Genomic DNA, 21,181 nt, shown 5'->3' on the forward strand with positions numbered 1-21,181 from the left:
CTTCGGCTCAGGGCGTGATCCCGGCATTCTGGGATCAAGTCCCACATCAGGCTCCTCTGCTGGGAGCCTGCTTCTTCCTCTCCCACTCCCCCTGCTTGTGTTCCCTCTCTTGCTGGCTGTCTCTCTCTGTCAAATAAATAAATAAAATCTTAAAAAAAAACAAAAAAAACAAATTAGAAAGAAGGAATGAAATTATTTTTATTGGCAGATGATGTGATCCTATTGTATAAATCATTCTAAGGAATCCACTGAAAAATCTCTTAAAGCTAATAAGCAAATTCAGTGAAATTACAGAATATAAGACCAACAACACATATCAGTTTTATTTCTATGCACTAGCAAGGAACAATCAGAAAAGGAAATTTTAAGAAAGATTCTGAGTTGAGATTGCAGGAGTTAAGATGGCAGAGGAGTAGGGGGCCCTAATTTTATCTGGTCCTTGTAATTCAGCTAGATAGTTACCAAATCATTCAGAGCAAATGCAAAATAAATCAGATATCTGAGAAAAGAATTGCTGCAATTCTACAAATAGAAAAGTGACCACTTTTTGTAAAGTAGAAGGTGCGGAGATGTGAATCTGGGGTGACATATCTGAAGACAGGGCAGAGCAGCAGGAGCTAGCTTAAGGAAGCCAACACAAAGTATTATGAGCAGCAGAGTACAAAATCAGAACTTTTAGAAGTCTGCTACAGTGTAGGACATCCCTGGCTTACAGGTGCTTAGGTGGTGAAGTGGGGCAGAATCCCAGGTGGGACAGTGTGGTGTCATGATCTCCGGGGTCACAAGAACGGGGGTGACTGAATGTGGCAGTTTCCAGGCTTCGGAGTGGGGAAGCGGGTTGAAAACAGAGGGTCTAGGCACTGGCTTTCTGCTCAGTGTTGCCATAAACTTTGAACTGCTGCACGGTCAAGCAACTGTTCTCCAGGCAGGGGCCGAGCATGGGCAGAAGAGCAGTGAGACACCCCCCCCTCCCCCAGGAGGAACGGCGTGGATTCACACCACAGAAGTCCATAAAGTTTGGAGACTAGAAACTGGTACATGTGCCTGAGATAAAAACGCTTGGTCACAGCCTGGGTGAACACAGAGTTCAAGTGGAAACCAGGGAGACAAGTGATTAGCTGCTTTTCTGTGAGGGCTCACTGAAGAGTCGGGTAGGCAATATTTAAGCTCTGGGGCTAGAGACCTGGGTGCTGCCATTTTAATCCCCCCGCATTGGTGCTGAAAGCCTTCAGGGAGCAAAACAGCACCACACAGTGCAATCTGCAGCACCTTACACTGATCCCACCCCCTGGCAAAGGGGATGCAATTCTACCTGGGCAAGGACACCTGAGAATCAGTGCAACAGGCCCCTCCCCCAGAAGACCAGTAGGAACAATTCAGCAGCATGAAGTTTACTGATCATAAGAGAACTGCAAAACTTCAGCACTTGGGGGAAACAGAATATAGCATTCACGGTTTTTTATTATTATTATTTAGTCTTTTAGTTTTATTTTTTCCACCTGATTTCTTATTTTTTATTCTCTTTTCATATTTATCTTTATATGTTTCATATATATAAAATATATATTTTATATATATTTTTATATATGTATACATATACACACATATATTTTATATATTTTTTACATGTTTCATATATATATATTTTATATATATTATATATATACTATTTTTGGTTTCCTTCATTGTATTTTATTGTATTTTTATATATATAGGTTTTTCTTTCTTTCCTATTTTGAGGTCTAGTTTCCTTTATCAAACAAACCAAAATACCCCCAGGACCTAGTTTATTGTTTTGTTCTGGTTTACTTCTTGTTTGGCTTTTTTCTTATTTTGATTTGTTTCCATTTTCCTCTGGTTAGTTTTGTTTGTATTTTTCTGGTGTTGTTGTTAATTTTGTCTTTTCTCTCTCTTCCTTTTATTCATTTCTGGACATAATGATGATGGAGAAACTCAACCCAAAAGAAAGAACAGGAAGAAGTACTCACTGCTGGGGATTTAATCAATAGAGATATAAGTAAGACATCAGAAGTAGAATTCAAAACAAAAATTATAAAGACACTAGCTGGAATGGAAAAAAGCACAGAAGACAGTAGAAAATCCCTCACTGTAGAAATAAAAGAACCAAAATCTAATCAGGTCGAAATTAAAAATGCTATTCCTGAGATGCAGTCAAAAATGGAGGCTCTAACAGCTAGTATAGAAGATAAAATGGTGGAAAACAAGGAAGCTGAGAAAAAGAGAGAAACACAGCTATTGGATCATGAAGGGAAAATTAGAGAAATCAGCGATCCCACAAACCAAAATAATATTCAAATAATAAGGGTCCCAGAAGATGAAGGAGGGGGAGCAGAAGGGTTACTGAACAAATTATAACTGAGAACTTTCCTAATCTGGGGAAGAAAACACTTATCCAAGTCCAAGAGGCATACAGAACCCCGCCCCAAAATCAATAAAAATAGTCAACACCTTGACATAAAATAGTGAAAACTGAAAATTTCAGAAGTAAAGAGAAAATCCTGAAAGCAGCTCTGGAAAAAGATCCTTAACCTACAAGGGTAAAAAGATAAAGCTGGCAGCAGACCTGTCCACAGAGATCTGCCAGGGCAGAAAGGACTGGCTAAGTGGGAATAATATGCAGCCAAGAATACTTTATCCAGCAAGGCTGTCATTCAGAATAGAAGGAGAGTTTCCAGGAAAAACAAAAACTAAAGTAATTTGTGAACAGTAAACCAGCCCTGCAAGAAATATTAGAGGGGATCCTTCGAGCGGAGAGAGAGCCCAAAAGTAACAAAGACCAGAAAGGTACAGAGACAATCTACAGAGACAGTGACTTTACAGGTCATAAAATGACACTAAGTCCATATCTTTCAATAATTACTCTGAATGTAAACGGACGAAAAGCTCCAATCAAAAAACACAGGGTATCAGATTGGATCAAAAAACAAGATCCATTGAAATGCTGTCTATAAGAGACCCATTTTAGACTGAAAGACACTTTCAGATTGAAAGTGAGGGTGTGGAGAACCATTTATCATGCTAATGGACATCAAAAGAAAGCTGCAGTAGCCATCCTTATATCAGACAAACTAGATTTTAAACCAAAGACTAAAATAAGAAATGAAGAAAGACACTATATCATAATAAAAGGGTCTATCCAACAAGAAGATCTAACAATTATAAATATTTATGCCCCTAAGTAGGGAGCAGCCAACTATATAAACCAATTAATAACAAAATTAAAGAAACACATTGATAATAGTACAATCTTAGTAGTGGACTTTAACACTCTACTCACAGGAATGGACAGATCATCTAAGCAGAAGATCAACAAGGAAACAAGGGCTTTAAATGACACACTGGACCAGACGAACTTTATATATTCAGAGCATTTCATCCTAAAACAACAGAATACATATTCTTCTCCAATGCACATGAAACATCCTCCAGAATAGATCATGAATCAGGTGTCAACTGGTACAAAAAGATTGAGATTATACCATGCATATTTTCAGACCACAATGCTTTAAAACTTGAACTCAATCACATGCGAAAATTTTCAAAGAACAAAACTATATGGAGGTTAGACAGCATCCTAGTAAAGAATGAATGGGTCAACCAGGAATATAAGAACAATTAAAAAAACACATGGAAACAAATGAAAATGAAAACAAGACAGTTCAGAACCTTTGGGATACAGCAAAGGCAGTCCTAAGCAGGAAGTATATAGCAATACAGTCCTTTCTCAAGAAACAAGAAAAGTCTCAAATACACAACTTAAACTTATACCTAAAGGATCTGGGATAAAGAACAGCAAAAAAAAGCCAAAAGCCAGCTGGAAAAGAGAACTAATAAAGATTAGAGCAGAAATCCATGATACCGGAAAAAAAAAATAGAACAGATCAACAAAACTAGGAGCTGGTTCTTTTAAATTAATAAGATAGATAAACCCCTAGCCAAACTTATGAAAAAAGAAAAGTGAAAGGACTCCAATGAATAAAATCAGGAATGAAAGAGGAGAAATCACAACCAACACTGAAGAAATACAATTGTGAAAGAATATTATGAGCAATTATACGGCAACAAATTAGGCAATCTGGAAGAAATGGATGTATTTCTAGAAACATATAAACTACCAAAATTGAAACAGGGAGAAATAGAAAACCTGAACAGACCCATGATTAGCAATGAAATTGAAGCAATAATCAAAAATCACCCAATAAACAAGAGTCCAGGGCCAGATGGCCTCCCAGGGGAATTCTACTAAACATTTAAAGAATTAATACTTTTTCTTCTGAAGCTGTTTCCAAAAAGAAGAAGAAGAAGAAGAAGAAGAAGAAGAAGAAGAAGAAGAAGAAGGAGAAGAAGAAGAAGAAATGGAAGGAAAATTTCCAAATTCATTCTATGAGGCCAGCATTACCTTAATCCCAAAACCACACAAAGACAAAGACCCCACCAAAAAAGAATTACAGAACAATATCTCTGATGAACATGGATGTTGAAAATTCTTTTTTTTAAAGATTTTATTTATTTATTTACAGAGAGAGACAGCCAATGAGAGAGGGAACACAAGCAGGGGGAGTGGGAGAGGAAGAAGCAGGCTCCCAGCGGAGAGGGGAGCCTGATGCGGGGCTCAATCCCAGACCCTGGGATCACACCCTGAGCCGAAGGCAGATGCTTAACGACTGAGCCACCCAGGTGGCATCCTAGTAAAGGATGTAAAAATTCTTACCAAGATACTATTTAATAGGATCCAACAGTACATTAAAGGGATTACTCACCACCACCAAATAGGATGTATTCCTGGGCTGCAGGGGTGGGTCACCATCCACAAATCAATCAGTGTGATAAACCACATTAACAAAAGAAAGGACAAGAACATTATGATCCTCTAAATAGATGCAGAAAAAGCATTTGACAAAATACTTTTCTCAATAAAAACCCTCCGCAATGTAGGGACTGAAGGAACATACTTCAATATCATAAAAACCATATATGAAAACCCACAGCAAATACCATCCTCAATGGGGAAAAACTGAAAGCTTTGTCCTAAGGTCAGGAACATGACAGGGATGTCCACTATCACCACTGTTGTTCAACATAATACTGGAAGGCCTAGCCTCAGCAATCAGATAACAAAAAGAAATTAAAGGCATTCAAATTGGCAAAGAAGAAGTCAAACTTTCTCTCTTCCCAGATAACATGATGTTCTATGCAGAAAACCCAAAAGACTCCACCCCAAAATTGCTAGAACTGATACAGGAGTTCGGCAAATTCACAGGGTATAACATCGATGCACAGAAGTCAGTTGCATTTCTATATACTAACAATGAGGCAGAAGAAAGAGAAATCAACCACCTTACACCAGTTAGAATGGCAAAAATTAACAAAACAGGAACCAACAAATGTTGGAGAGGATGTGGAGAAAGGGGAACCCTCTTACACTGTTGGTGGGAATGCAAGCTGGTACAGCCACTCTGGAGAACAGTATGGAGGTTCCTCAAGATGTTAAGAATAGAGCTACCCTATGACCCAGCAATTTCACTACTAGGTATTTACCCCAAAGATACAAATGTAGTGAAAAGAAGGGGCACATGCACCCCAGTGTTCATAGCAGCAATGTCCACAATAGTCAAACTGTGGAAGGAGCTGAGATGACCTTCAACAGATGAATGGATAAAGAAGATGTGGTACATATATACAATGGAATATTATTCAGCCATCAGAAACGATGAATACCCACTATTTGAATCAACATGGATGGAACTGGAGGGGATTATGTTAAGTGAAGTAAGTCAAGTAGAGAAAGACAATTATGGTAGGGTTTCATGCATATGTGGAACATAAGCAATAGCACAGAGGACCATAGGGGAAGGGAGGGAAATCCAAAGGGGGAGAAATCAGAGTGGGAGACGAACCATGAGAGACTATGGACCCCAGGAAACAATCTGAGGGTTTCAGAAGGGATGACGGTGGGGGGAGGGAGTAACAGGGTGATGGGTATTGAGGCGGGCACCAGCTGTGATGAGCACTGGGTGTTATACTTAATTAATGAACCACTGAATACTACATCAAAAATTAATTATGTACTATACAGTGGTTAAGTGAACATAATAAAAAAAAAAAGAAAGAGAAACCAAGGAATCGATCCCATATACAGTTGCACCAAAACCCCTAAGATACCTAGGAATAAACATAACCAAAAAGGTAAATGATCTCTACTCTGAAAACTGTAGAACGCCTATGAAAGATATTGAAGAAGACACAAAGAAATGGAAAAAACATTTCATGCTCATGGTTTGGAAGAACAAATATTGTTAAACTGTCTATACCACCCAAAGCAAATCACCCATTCAATGCAATCCTTATGAAAATACCATCAACATTTTTCACAGACTTGGAAAAAACAATCTCAAAATTTGTATAGAACCAGAAAAGACCCTGAATAGCCAAAAGAATGTTGAAAAAGAAAACCATAGCTGGAGGCATCACAATTCCAGACTTCAGGTTGTATTACAAAGCTGTCATCATCAAGACAGTATGGTACTGGAACAAAACAGACACATAGATCAATAGAACAGAATAGAGAATCCAGAAATAGACACTCAACTCTATGGTCAACTAATCTTCAACAAAGCAGGAAAGAACATTCACCGGAAAAAAGACAGTCTCTTCAACAAATGGTGTAGGGAAAATTGGACAGCCACATGCAGAAGAACGAAACTGCACCACTTTCTTACACTATACACAAAAATAGACTCAAAATGGATGAAAGACCTAAATGTGAGACAGGAATCCATCAAAATCCTAGAGAACACAGGCAGCATCTCTTCAACCTTGGCCGCAACAACTTCTTGCTAGACACATCCCCAAAGGCAAGGGAAAGAAAAGGTAAAAATGAACTATTGGGACTTCATCAAGATAAAAAGCTTTTGCACGGCAAAGGAAACAGTTGAGAAAACCAAAAGACAACTGACAGAATGGGAGAAGATATTTGCAAATGCCATATCAGATAAAAGGCTAGTATCCAAAATCTATAAAGAACTTACCAAACTCAACACCCAAAGAACAAATAATCCAATCAAGAAATGTGCAGAAGACATGAACAGATGTTTCTGCAAAGAAGACATCCAAATGGCCAACAGACACATGAAAAAGTGCTCCACATCACTCGGCATCAGGGAAATACAAGCAAAAACCACAATGAGATAATACCTCTAACAAGTCTGAATGGTTAAAATTAACAAGTCAGGAAATGACAGATGTTGGCGAGGATGTGGAGAAAGGGGAACCCTCCTACACTGTTGGTGAGAATGAAACCTGGTGTAGCCACTCTGGAGAACAGTATGGAGGTTCCTCAAAAAGTTGAAAATAGAGCTACCCTATGACCCAGCAATCGCACTACTGGGTATTTTCCCCAAAGATACAAATGTAGTGACCCAAAGGGGCACCTGTACCCCAATGTTTATAGCAGCATTTTCCACAATAGCCAAATATGGAAAGAGCCCAGATGTCCATTGACAGATGAATGGATAAAGAAGATGTGACACACACACACACACACACACACACACACACACACACACACACGGAATATTATGCAGCCATCAAAAAGAATGCAATCTTGCCATTTGCAATGACATGGATTATGCTAGAGGATATTATGCTAAGCAAAATAAGTCAGTCAGAGAAAGACAATTATCATATGATCTCACTGGTATGTGGACTTTAAGAAACAAAACAGGATCATAGGGTAAGACACGAAAAAATAAAAGAAGATGAAACCAGAGAGGGAGACAAATCACAGGAGACTTAAGTATAGGAAACAAACTGAGGGTTGCTGGAGGGGCAGGGGGTGCAGGGATGGTGTAACTGGGTGATGGACATTAAGGAGGGCATGTGATGTAATGAGCACTGGCTATTATATAAGACTGATGAGTCACAGGCCTATACCTCTGAAACCAATAATACATTATATGTTAATTAATTGAATTTAAATAAAAAATGTTTAAAAGTGGGCAAAAGACATGAATAGACATTTTCCAAAGAAGACATACAGGTGCATCATATTATTTAAATCTCACAACAACAACGCTCTAAACGGCATATAGTAGGTGCTAAGGAAGTATTTGTGGTATGAATGAACAACCATATAAGTAAGGCACCCTGTGAGGCAACCTTGGTTGAGAAAGATTAGGTAAATTGCCCCAGATCTCTTAGTTAGTAAGGGGCAGAATTCAAACTTTATAAGACAAAAATACCACTTTTGGGTTCAGTTCTAACCTGAAATTACAGATAAAGACATCAGGTTCTATTTCTAGAAAGAAGTCAGGTCCTTAATATTACTTTTTGAGTCATATCGAAATTTGAACCTGTTACTTTGGTTGTGTTGTTTTGGTTTCAGGCAGCCTGGACACCCAATTCTCATTATTTCCTAAACAAGTGACTTATGAAGATTTGATTTAACCTCTCTGAAACCAAGGTTTCAGAAAGGTTGTAAAATGAAGATGACAGAATGAAGGTGGAGCCAGAATTGGAAGTCAAGGTTACCCTACTCTCCTGGTTTTTAAATAATGGCAACTGATGCAAAATGTTAAGAAAACACTGTGCAGGCCAAATAAAATACATCTGCAGGCAACATTTGGCCTGTTAGTCACAAGTTTTGCCTTCTGTATTTGTTGAGAGAAGGTATAGAGTTACGACACTTATGGTAGTTAAAGCATGGACTGTGGAACCATCCTGCCTGGGTTGCCATCCAAGCTCGGCCATTTACTAGCTCTATGACCCAAGGCAACCTTCTTCATCTGTCTGTGCCTCAGTTTTCTTGTCTTTAAAATGGGAATGTACCTTATAATGTTGTTATCAGAATTGAGTTTGTGTGTGGGTGTAGCATTTAAAACAGTGCCTAGCATTGGGGCACCTGGGTGGCTCAGATGGTTAGGCATCTGCCTTCGGCTCAGGTTGTGATCCCAGGGTCCTGGGATTGAGCCCCACGTCAGGCTCCCTGCCCGACGGGGAGCCTGCTTCTCCCTCTCCCTCTGCTGTTCCCCCTGCTTGTGCTCTCTTGCTCTCTCTGTCAAATAAATAAATAAATAAAATCTTAAAAAAAAAAAAACAGTGCCTGGCATATATCAAGTACTCTGCAAATGTGTTAAATAAAACAAAAATAAAAAGCTCTAAGCTTCCTTTAACTATTTTCACTAATTCTAACTTGATCTTTGCCTCAGTTTGCACATCTGTAAAATGGAGACAATAAGGGTACCTACTTTGTATGGTTATTGTCAGGATTAAGGGATTTAATACAGAGAGAGTTAAGATAACTATAGTACTTAGAACATTGCCTAGAACAGATTAAGCACTATGTAAGTGTTAGCCATTATCATTATTAATTTTTAAAATGAATGTTTGGCTAAGGTCATGTAAGTCAGTACTGCAAAACTTTAAAATATGCTTAGTAGTATTTACAAGATGGCATTGATCCGAAGAAGTAAAGTCCATAGTAATAATGGAGCTGAACTTTTAACCCTTCAGTCAATCGTTCAAAAAAGCAAAGTGGTGAAGTCTGAGAATAGTAAAACTTCCCAATCATTGCATAGCCCACTTAATACTCATCAATAAACCTGAGGTTTATTGTTGAGGTAAAGGTTGAAATGAAGTTTGAGATAAAAAGAAAAGCAGTCTAAATTTGCATCTATAAAGGCAACTTTTTGAATTTATTTTTAACATCTCAGTACATTTTCCATAATAGATCTAAGAAGGAGAGGTAGAAAATTCAAACTCTCATGCATAGTTAATTAGAAGAAATTTCTATATTGGGAAACAGAGTTATCTCCTGGCTCCCTACTTAATCTCCATCCACCTGGAGTAAACCATTGCTTTGCCAAATATGTAAGAGAAGGAAGTTGTAAGAAGGGTCAGGTCCTGGTGTTGGACAAAACAGCACCCTAACCATAATTTTTAAGATGTTAAGAACCCAGTCTAAAGAAAGAAAATTATTGCCGAAGGACTTGACAGTGCGTGGATAACCAACGGGACAAATAAGAGTCCCAGTGTGAGGGGACTGGAAATATGTTGGAACCTCATACTGAATGAATGGGGATCATTGCAGGACACAAGTTTAAAGGTGCTAGAAGTCGGATTTCTCATACTGAAGTGACAATAACTATTAGTGAATCTCCTTTGAGAAGAGATGGACATTCTTCAATGAGAGAGGACAGAGGCAAGGGGAGATCTCACTGTGAGAAAAACAGGTCTGTTGTGACAAGAGAGGATATAATATAAAAACTCCATTGTGAATTTATAAGAACACTATAAAACCGTTAGTGATAAGGATAGGTGACTGGGTTAATACAATTGGGGAACATACAGGATAGGATGTCGGGATTTGTGTCAGGAAATACTGTGGAATTCTGAGTTTGAAAGCATAAGATACGCTGTGGGAACCATTTTACAGATAAAAAGGGGATGGAATGCTCCATAATGTGACAGGACAGGGTACAAGAGGAGACTCTAGATTTAAGAAAGGGATGGTCTAACAAAATGGAACAAGAAATGAGGCTCCCATGGGACTGGGAAGGAAATAGCAGAAATCCCAGTGGAAAGGGATGGTGTTTTCCTAGTTTGAGAAGACAGGGGACAAGGACAACCCTAGGGAGAAGTAAGATAAAATTAAAAAAAAAACTTAGAGAAAGAGGAGGTCAAAATGTGGGGCTAACAATAAAAGAGAACTGCAGGTGGGGAGTAGTCTTCAAAAAAGATAACAAGGGGGGAGTATCATTAGAAAAGTAGTGGCCCTTGGGAGGGGTATGAGAGATTGTGGAAACTGTTGTGGGAGGGTAAAGAGGACACTAATGTGAGAAGAGAGTGGACAAGGCATGACCAAATTGTGATAAAAGCAGGGTGCCTAGTACGAGATATGAGGAAATAATGTGGGGACCCTAATGGGAAGGAGTGAATGCTCCTCAAAGCAGGAAAGCAGAAGACTAAAGGGAACCACAGTGTGATAAAAATCAGGGGCTCTAATGTGAGGGGACAGAACAAGATACATTGTAGGACTCTCATTCCACTGGAGAAGATGACAAAATGGTAAAGCCCACAGGGAAAGAGAATAAAGGGCCTATTTTCACTTTGTGAAAAGGGGAGACCCATGGGTTAAAACAAGGCATACTGTGGGGTCCTAAGTGGGAGAAGCTGTGAAGCACTTCAGGCAGTGTGAGAGGATCATGCAAAAAGGATGAATTCCAGTGTTGGAAAAAAGAGAGCTAGTAAGAGAGTACAGGTAATATTTTGAGATTCCTTAGTAGGAGGGAATGCGAGAATGCGGGGCCCCTAGTTGGATGCATTGGGGGGATTCATAGTGTAAGCAGTTTAACGATACCGGGTGTGTTGTTTTCTCAATTCTGTAGGGTCGATGCCCCCAAATCCAGAACACCAGGTACAAGTGGCTGTCCTGTATGAGAAAAGGGGGCGCTAGGGGAAAGTGCCAGGAGATTCTTGTGGGTAAGGCCAGGGAATAACGTAAAAAACCCTCAGTGGGAAGCGATGGCGACATGGTGGGACCCTCGTGGGAAGATTATTGTGAGAAGCCAGAGGCTGGAGATGAGGAGGTCTCCAGAGTCCTAAGAACAAACAAACAACCCCCCTTCAAAAAAAAAAAAAAAAAAAAAAGCCCTGCAGTGTGAGGGCTAAGAACACGGGGGAGGGGGACACCAGTGTGAGGGGTACGACGGCCAATTATGCTGGAGCATAATTTCCCCACCGTAGGTGTCCAGCTCCACTTACCCAGGCAGAGTTCAAAGACGTAGGCATAGTAGGACCAAAGCACAACGAGGACGATAACGAGCACGGGCACCCAGGAAAGTACTCGGCGGCAGCACCGCAGCCCCCCGGACAGAGCCATCTTCCAGCCCCGCCGCATCTTTGGATCGAAGATCGACCGAGCAGGCCTGCTGGCGCTGGGTCGGAATTGCCCGGCACGCGGCTGGTAGGCAGGAAGGCGCGCTGTGCGGCGCTCCACTGCCTAGCCTGGCGGGAACCGTCTCACCGAGCCGATGCCACCTGTAAGGCTGCAGGGTAGAGTACGCCCTGCCTGGCACAATAGGCATGAGTCATGGCGAGGAGGAACTGGCCTTGTTGGAGCGGAAGGTGATCCGCCCGGCAGTCGAGGCTGGGCACGCTCAGAGGGAATGCAGTCCCTCCCCTTTCCTCCTCTTCCACCCCCTTGCTACAGCGCTAGCTGCAGAGCTGGACCTCTGCAAAACTGTGAAGCGGAAGAAATTTGGGTCCGCCCATCTGCTTTTACTGCACTGCGTCCCCCCTCATCTCCTTTCTGATCTCTCTTTCTGTTTTTTGTCTCTCTGTTTCCCCCCTCAACACAAACGCGGGAGCACACGTACACGCTGTGCGAAAGATGCCAGCCATAATCTCTTAAGACCCCATCCTCCCACTGCTGCTTGAACAATGTGCTTAACGCGTAGTGCCGCAATCACTGCTTGGGTAAGTCCATTCACAGGACGCTCCCTCCTTCCTTCTCTTCTTCCCTTACCCCTGAGTTTAGCTTCGTCCATTTTCAGAATAAATAAACCTATTGGTACAGAAAAATGAACGAAGGGGACGTTAATTCTGTGAGGGGCCGGGGAAGGATGCAAAGGTAGTAATATTTAAACCGAGTTTTAATAATAAACGTTTGCTAGGCAGACGAGAGGGGAGTATCTTTCAGACAGAGAAAATAGCGTCTGCAAAGGCATAGAGTCATAAAAATCCAAAAGTGTTCAAGGAACAACCAACGTGGCTTGAGAGGGTGTGTGAAGAGGAGAGGCTGAGACTGAGACTGGGAATATAGACTGAGGGAACAGTGTGACAGTCCTTATACACCCTGCCAGGGTGTGTGCACATAATTCTATCAAGCAGATTACTATGAACAGCCATTAAAGGTTTGGGACAATGGAATGACATTAGCAGAGATGTATTTTTGTAAAAGAACTGGCAGGATTTGGGAAAGGAGGATGGCCTGGAAGCAGACCAATTAAGAAGCAATTTAATTCAACAAATGTTTTTGGACTGGTTGCTTTGTGTAGGTCAACTTTGGTATAAAAAGAATGAACAGGAGGCCTGTCCCCATGAAGCTCACCATCTCTTCCGGGGGCTTGGTGTTCAATGACACAAGTACAATAATGGAAGTCTAGTAAGATTTTGACATTTATGGATTTGAAACTCACTGTTTAATTATTTCTAAAGGTCTATGACATGGAGAAATTTGTGATTTTGCTGAGACGCATGTCTTATTCACATTCTGTATTGGGAACAAGGATTTCAACAGGGTCGTGCACTATTCTTTATAGTTATATATGCAGTAATTTCCTGAAGTGTTTCTTTTCAGATTAAGTTCATGGTTGATATTATTAAATTTATGATGTAGTGAAACACAGACTCATTTCAGTTGCAATATTTATTTTAATAGCCCAATTAATTATTTGAGTCCTAAGGTTCAGACATAGATATTTAAATATTATTTTTCCAGCGTTATTGAGGTATAGTTGACAGGTAAAAATTGTATATATTTAAGGTGTATAATGTGATCATTTGTAGGTATATACATTGTGAAATGATTATGACAATCAAGCTAATTAATGCATCTATTATCTCACAGTTACCATCTTTTGATAAATATTTTTTATTGAGATATATTTTACATACAACATTGTGTAAATTTAAGGTGTACATTTTTCAAAGTTTTTATTTACATTCCAGTTACTTAACATATAGTGTAATATTAGTTTTGGGTGTACAGTATAGTGATTCAACACCGCCATACAACACCAGGTGCTCATCACAAGTACACTCCTTAATCCCCATCACCTATTTAACCAGTCCACCCACCCAACTCCATTTTGGTAACCATCGGTTGTTCTCTATAGTTAAGAATCTGTTTTGTAGTTTGTCTCCCTGTCTCTCTCTCTTTTTTTTTCCTTTGCTCGTCTGTTTTCTTTCTTAATTTCCACATATGAGTGAAACCATAAGGTATTTGACATTTTCTGAGGGACTTATTTCCCTTTGCATGATATTATAGCTCCATCCATGTCATTGCAAATGGTGAGATTTCATTCTTTTTATAGCTGAATAATACTCCATTATATATATATATATATATATATGTATATATACACAAATATATCCTTCACATCTTCTTTATCCATTCATCAGATGATGGACACTTGGGCTGTTTCCATAATTTAGCTATTATGGATGCTGCTGCTAAAAACATTGGGGTGCATGTCTCCCTTTCACTTAGTATTGTTGTGATCTTTGGGTAAATACCTAGTATTGCAATTGCTGGATCTTAGGGTAACTCTATTTTTAACTTTTTGAGAAACCTCCCTACTGTTTTCCAGAGTGACTGCACCAGTTTGCATTCCCACCAACAGCACAAGAGGGTTCCCCTTTTGGTGTTGACCTGTTGTTCTTGTGCTGTTGATTTTAGACACTCTGACAGGTGTGAGGTGATAGCTCATTGTAGTTTTGATTTTCATTTCTCTTATAATCAGTGATGTTGAACATCTTTTCATGTTTCTGTTGGCCATCTGGATGTCATCTTTGGAAGAATGTCTATTTCTGTCTTCTGCCCATTTTTAATTGGATTATTCATTATTGGGGTGTTACATAAGTTCTTTATATATTTGGGATACTAACCCTTTATCACATATGCCATCACAAATATCTCCTCCCATTCCATAGGTTGCCTTTTAGTTTTGCTGATTGTTTTCTTTGCTATGCAGAAACTTTTTATTTTTATAAAGTCCCGATAGTTTATTTTTGCTTTTGTTTCCTTTCCCTCAGGAGACATATCTAGAAAGAAGTTGCTACAGCCAATGTTAAAGAAATTACTGGCTGTGTTCTCCTGTAGGGTTTTTATGGTTTAAAGGTCTTACATTTAGATCTTTAATGCATTTAGAATTTATTTTTCTGTATGCTGTAAGAAAGTGCAGTCCAGTTTCATTCTTCTGTGTGTTGCTGTCCAGTTTTCAAAACACCCTTTGAAAAAGAGACTGTCTTTTATCCAATGGATAGTCTTTCCTGCTTTGTTGCAAATTAGCTGACCAGACAGCTGTGGGTTCATTTCTAGGTTTTCTATTCTGTTCTGTTATTCTATGTGTCTACTTTCGTGCCAGTACAATACTGTTTTGATTAGTACAGCTTTGTAATATAACTTGAAGTTTGGGATTATGATGCCTCCAGCTTTGTTTTATTTTTTCAAGGTTTGCTTTGGCTATTTGGGGTCTTCTCTGGTTCCATACAAATTTTAGGGTGGTTTGTTCTAGCTCTGTGCAAAATGCTAGCAGTATTTTGATAGAGATGGCATTAAATGTGTAGATTGCTTTGGGTAGTATAGCCATTTAAACATATTTGTTCTTCTGTCCCATGAGCATGGAATGCCTTTCATTTCTTTGTGACATCTTTGATTTCTTTCATCGGTGTTACCTAGTTTTCAGAGTACAGGTGTTTCACCTCTTAGGTTAGGTTTAATCCTAGGTATCTTATTGTTTTTGATGCAGTTGTAAATGGGATTGATTCCTTATTTTCTCTCTCTCTGCTGCTTCATTATTGCTATAGAGAAATGCAACAGATTTCTGTACATTGATTTTGTACCCTGTGACTTTACTGAATTCGTGTATCAATTCTACCAGTTTATTGGTGAAGTCTTTTGGGTTTTCAATATACAGTATCCTATCATCTGCAAATAGTGACAGTTTGACTTCTTCCTTGCTGATTTGGATGAGTTTAATTTCTTTCTGTCATCTGATTGCTGTGGGAGTACTTCCAGTACTACGTTAAATAACAGTGGTGAGAGTGGACATCCCTGTCTTCTTCCTGACTGCAGAGGAAAAGCTGTCAGTTGTTCTCCATTGAGTATGATGTTAGCTGTGGGTTTTTCATAGATGGCCTTTAGTAAACCTACTTTGTTGAGTGTAGTTTTTATCTTGAAAGGATGTTGTACTTTGTCAAATGTTTTTGATGCATCCATTGAAATAATCATATGGTTATTGTCTTTTATTAATGTGGTGTATCATGTTGATTGATTTGCAAATATTGAACCACCCTTGTATCAATCTCACTTGATCGTGGTGAATGATTTTTTAAATGTATTGTTGGATTTGGTTTGCTAGTATTTTATTGAGAATTTTTGCATCCATGTTCATAAGGAATATTGCCTGTAGTTCTCTTTTTTAGTGGTGTCTCCATTGTTTCTGGTATCAGGGCAATGCTGGGCTCATAGAATGAAATTGGAAGTTTTCCTTCCTTTTCTATTTTTTGGAACAGTTTGAGAAGAATAGGTATTAACTCTTCTTTAAATGTTTGGTAGAATTTGCCTGTGAAGTCATCTGGTCTTGACCTATGTTTGTAGGGAGTTTTGTGGTTACTGATTCAATTTCTTTGCTGGTTATCAGTCTGTTCAAGTTTTCCATTTCTTCCTGTTTTAGGTTTGGTAGTTTATATGTTTCTAGGAATTTATTTCTTCCAGGTTTCCAATTTGTTGGCATATGGATTTTGATAATATTCTCTTATAATAGTTTGTATTTCTGTGGTGTTGGTTGTTCTTTCTCCTCTCTCACTTGTGATTTTATTCATTTGGGTCCTGTCTCTTTTCTTTTTTGATAAATCTGGCTAGCAGCTTATCAGTTTTATTAATCTTTTCAAAGAACCGGCTCCTGGCTTCATTGATCTGTTCTATTGGTTTTGTTTTTGTAGTTGTTTAGTTTCTGAATTATTTATTTCTGCTCTAAGCTTTATTATTTCCTTCCACTGGCTTTAAGCTTTGTTTTTTGTACTTTTTCTAGCTCCTTTAGGTGAAAGCTTAGACTATTTATTTGAGATTTCCCTTGCTTCTTGAATTAAGCCTGTATTGCTATATACTTCTCTCTTGGTATTGCTTTTGCTGCATCCCAAAGGTTTGGACTGCTGTGCCTTCATTTTCATTTGTTTCCATGTATTTTTTTGTTTCTTCTTTATTTCCTAGTTGACCCATTTAACCTCCATGTATTTGTGGTCTTTCCACATTTTTTCTTATGGTTGACTTCTAGTGTCATAGTGTTGTGGTCAGATAAGGTGCATGATATGACTTCAGTTTTTTTGTATTTGTTCAGGCCTCATTTGTGATCTAATGGGTGATCTATTTTGGAGAATGTTCCATGTGCACTTGAAAGAATGTGTACTCTCCCATTTTAGTCTGGAGTGTTCTGAATATATCCGTTAAGTCCATCTGGTCCAGGGTGTCACTGAAAGCCATTTTTTTCTCCTTGATTTTCTATGTAGATGATCTGTCCATTAACATAAGTGGGGTGTTATATTCCCCTATTATTATTGTATTATTATCAATGAGTTCCTTTATGTTTGTTATTAATTATTTTATATATTTGGGCACTCCCCTGTAGGGTGCATAAATATTTACAATTGTTATATCTTCTTGGATTTTCCCTTTATGAGTATAAAGTGCCCTTTTTGTCTCTTTTTACAGTCTTTGTTTTACAGTCTAGTTTGTCATATTATACTGCTTCTAGCTTTCTTTTGACATTGTTCTGGGTGATTAATGTTTCTCCATCCCCTCACTTTCAATCTGCAGGTGTCTTTAGGACTATGGTGAGTCTTATTTCTTATCCATTCTGACACTCTATGTCTTTTGTTCGGAGTGTTTAGTCCATTCAAATTTAAAGTAGAATTCTTGATAGATATGTATTTATTGATATTTTATTACTTGTTTTGTCATTGTTTCTGGAGACTTATCTCTGATCCTTTCTTATCTTTGTCACTTTTGGTCTCTCTTTTGCCCTCAAGGAGTCCCCTTTAATCTCCCTTGCAGGGCTGGGTTAGTGGTCACAAACTCCTTTAGTGGTTGTTTGTCTGGGAAACTCTGTCTCCTTCTATTCTGAATAACAGCCTTAGTGGATAGAGTATTCTTGGCTGCAGATTTTTTTCCATTCAGGACTTTGAATATATCATCCCACTTCCTTCTGGTTTGCGAAGTTTCTGTTGAGAAATCTCCAGCTAGCCTTATGGGTCTTCCCTTGTAGGTTAAGGACTTCTTGCGTCTTGCTGCTTTTAAGATGTTTTCTTTACACTATATTTTACAAATTTAATTGCAATATGTCTTGGTGTTGGCCTGCTTTTGTTGATTTTGATGGGATTTCTCTGTGCCTCCTAGATGTGGACGTCTGTTTCCTTCCCCGGATTAGGGAAGTTTTCAACTGTTACTTCTTCAAACAAATTTTCTGCCCCCTCTTCTCTCTCTTATTCTTTTGGGACTCCTATAACACAATTGTTATTACATTTGATGGAGTCAGTGAGGTCCCTAAGTCTATTCTCATGTTGCATAATTCTTCTTTCTCTCTTTTGTTCAGCTTCATTGTTTTCTATTATTTTGTCTTCTAGGTCACTAATTTATTCCTCAGCTTCTTCCAACCTGCTGTTCATTGCATCAAGCCTGTTTCCAATCTCATGTATTGCATTATTCTTCTCTGACTGATTCTTTTTTTAACTCTTTGACCTCTGTGGTAAAGGTCTCCCTGATGTCTTGTATTTTTTTCTGAAGGCCAGTGAATATGCCTATGAGTGTTCTTTAAATTCTCCATCAGGCATGTTACTTATACCTGTTTTGGTTGCATCTCTGGCCATGGCCTTATCTTGTTCTTTCATTTGAGATAAATTCCTCCATCTAGGCATTTTGTCTAAGCCTCTGACTTCTCTGTGTTAGAAAAGCCAGTTATGTCTCCTGCTTCTGAAAGTAGTGGCCTTATGTGGAAGAGGTCATGTAGTGTCCAGGGCCTGATGTTTCAGGGAGTGTCTCTGGTGTGTGCTGTTTGCACTGTGCTATTGTGTTTTGTCTGCTCTATCCCTCAGGCCAGTCGTCCATGGAGGCTCTCCTTGCCTGCTGTGTGCAGTGTTTGGTCCCTGGCCTGACTGTGGTGAGTTTTAACTAGGTGTGCTCTGGTCTGTTTGTGAAATGAGACCTGACACCACTTCCATGAGAACTGAGGCCCTGCAGAACTCTCTGGTTGGGATATGTGGTGGGGTCAAGGGTCTGTGCTGTCTTCTGGGGGAGATGCCTGTCTCACTGGGACGGAGGCAAGTGTGACTGAGAGGGGCAGTGCAGCCAGAGTGCAGCAGGGTGAGTCTTGGTGTAAATAAGTTAGTAGGCAGCCACTGTTGGCGCTGGGTTGCTTCCTGCATGTGGCTCTGTGTTTATGCTGAGGCGTGGGGGAGGGAAATGGCACCAGCCAGTTCCTTTCTTCCCAGAGAGCCATCTCTATGAAAGCTGCCTCCCGATGAAGCACTCCAAGAGGAGTGAATAATCTCCCCTGCCTTCCCCGGTTTGTACCAGGGGTTCTTCAAATCACTGTTTCTGTGTTGTCTGCCCCCAGGTGTTTGCCTGCCTTTTCTCCAGGAGCAGGGCAGTTCCCTCAGGGCTCTACCCCAGCCAAATCGGCTGACCTTGAAAACTCCAGGCTTTAAGCCCCGCTGTTTGCAAGAACTCATGAAATTCAGCTGATTTGTAAGTATTTTTCCTTCCGTTCTGTGGGTTGCTGTTTCATTTTGTTGATTGTTTCCTTTCCTGTCCAGGAGCTTTTTAGTTTGATAAAATTCCACATGTCTTTTTGTTGTTGTTGTTACATTTGCTTTTGGTGTCATATCCAGAAAATCATTGCCAAGACCAATGTCTGGTAACATTTTCCCTATGTTTTCTTCTCTAAGTTTTATAGTTTAAGATTATACATTTACGTCTTGAATCCATTTTGAGTTGATTTTTGTGTATGATGTAAGATAGGTTCCAAATTTACTCTTTCCCATGTGAATATCCAAATTTCCCAGTGCCATTTATTAAAGAATCTATCCTTTCTCCATTGTGTATTCTTAGCACCTTTGTCAAATATTAGCGGACTGCATATGTGTAGGTCGATTTCTGGACTCTCTATTCTGTTCCATTGGACGGCGTATCTGTTTTTATCCCAGTGTCATACTGTTTTGATTACAAGAGCTTTGTAATAGACTTTGAAAGGTAGTGTGATGCTTCCAGTTTGTTCTTCTTGCTCGAGATTCCTTTGGCTGTTCAGTCTTCTGTGGTTTCATGTGAATTTTATAATTTTTTTCTAATTTTATGAAAAATACCACTTGAACTTTGATAGAGATTGCATTTAATCTGAAGATCACTTTAAGTAGTATGGGCATTTTAACAATAGTAAGTCTCACAATTCAGGACCACTGGATATCCATTTATTTGTGTCTTGTCAAATTTCTTTCGCCAATGTCCTATAGTTTTCAGTGTATAGATTTTTCATTTCTGCTGTTAAATTTATTTCTAAGTATTTTTCTTTTTGATGCAATTATAAATGAGACTGTTTTCTTAACTTCCCTTTCAGATAGTTTATTATTAGGATATAGAGGTGTAAGTGATTTTTGTATGTTCATTTTATATCCTGCAACTTCACTAAATTCATTTATTCCAACAGGTTTTTGGTGGTGTCTCTGGAGTTTTCTCTATATAAGACCATGTAATCTGCAAACAACAACAATTTTACTTCTTCCTTTATGATTTGGATGCCTTTTGTTTCCTTTACTTGCCTAGTTGCTCTGGCTAGGACTTTAAGTACTATTTTGCAAAGAAGTGGTAAAAGTGGGCATCTTTGTCTTGTTTCTTAAAGGAGAAGCTTTTAGATTTTCAGCATTGAATATGATGTTAGGTATGGGCTTATCATATACGGCCTTTATTATGTTGAAGGACTTTTTGCCATACCTTATTTGTTCGAAGTTTTTATCATGAAAAGATGTCGAATTTTGTCAAATGTATATTCCACATCTATTGAGATGGTTATATGATTTTTATTCAGTATTCTGTTAATGTGGTATATCACATTTATTAGTTGCATACATTGAACCATCCTTGCATCCCAGGCATAAATCTCACTTGATTATAGTATATGATCCTTTTTATATGCTGTTGAATTTGGTTTGCTAGTATTTTGCTGAGGACTTTTGCATCCGTGTTCATCAGGAATCTTGGCCTGTACTTCTCTTTTCTTTTAGTGTCCTCCTTTGGCCTTGGTTCAGGTAATGCTGGCCTTATAATATGAGTTGGAGGTGTTCCCTCCTGTTCAATTTTTGGAGAAGAGTTTGAAAACAATTGGCAGTAGTT

The 21,181-nt window shown here is 39.0% G+C and overlaps 1 protein-coding gene across 2 annotated transcripts in view; it reads right to left on the reverse strand.

Annotated features, from left to right (window-relative positions):
* Positions 1–12,225, reverse strand: part of ZDHHC15 (zinc finger DHHC-type palmitoyltransferase 15) — a 166,938-nt gene extending 154,713 nt beyond the window's left edge. Inside the window, exon 1 of one of the 2 annotated variants that reach the window (XM_048213704.2) lies at positions 11,782–12,225. In XM_048213704.2, coding sequence (XP_048069661.1) covers positions 11,782–11,917 — 136 coding nt within the window. In that variant the 5' untranslated portion in view covers positions 11,918–12,225. The remainder of the gene's footprint in view (positions 1–11,781) is intronic. The other variant, XM_057312633.1, reaches the window with a different exon arrangement.
* Positions 12,226–21,181: the final 8,956 nt, after the last annotated feature.

The sequence above is a fragment of the Ursus arctos genome, chromosome X, assembly GCF_023065955.2.
Source record: "Ursus arctos isolate Adak ecotype North America chromosome X, UrsArc2.0, whole genome shotgun sequence".
NCBI classification, from domain to species: domain Eukaryota; kingdom Metazoa; phylum Chordata; class Mammalia; order Carnivora; family Ursidae; genus Ursus; species Ursus arctos.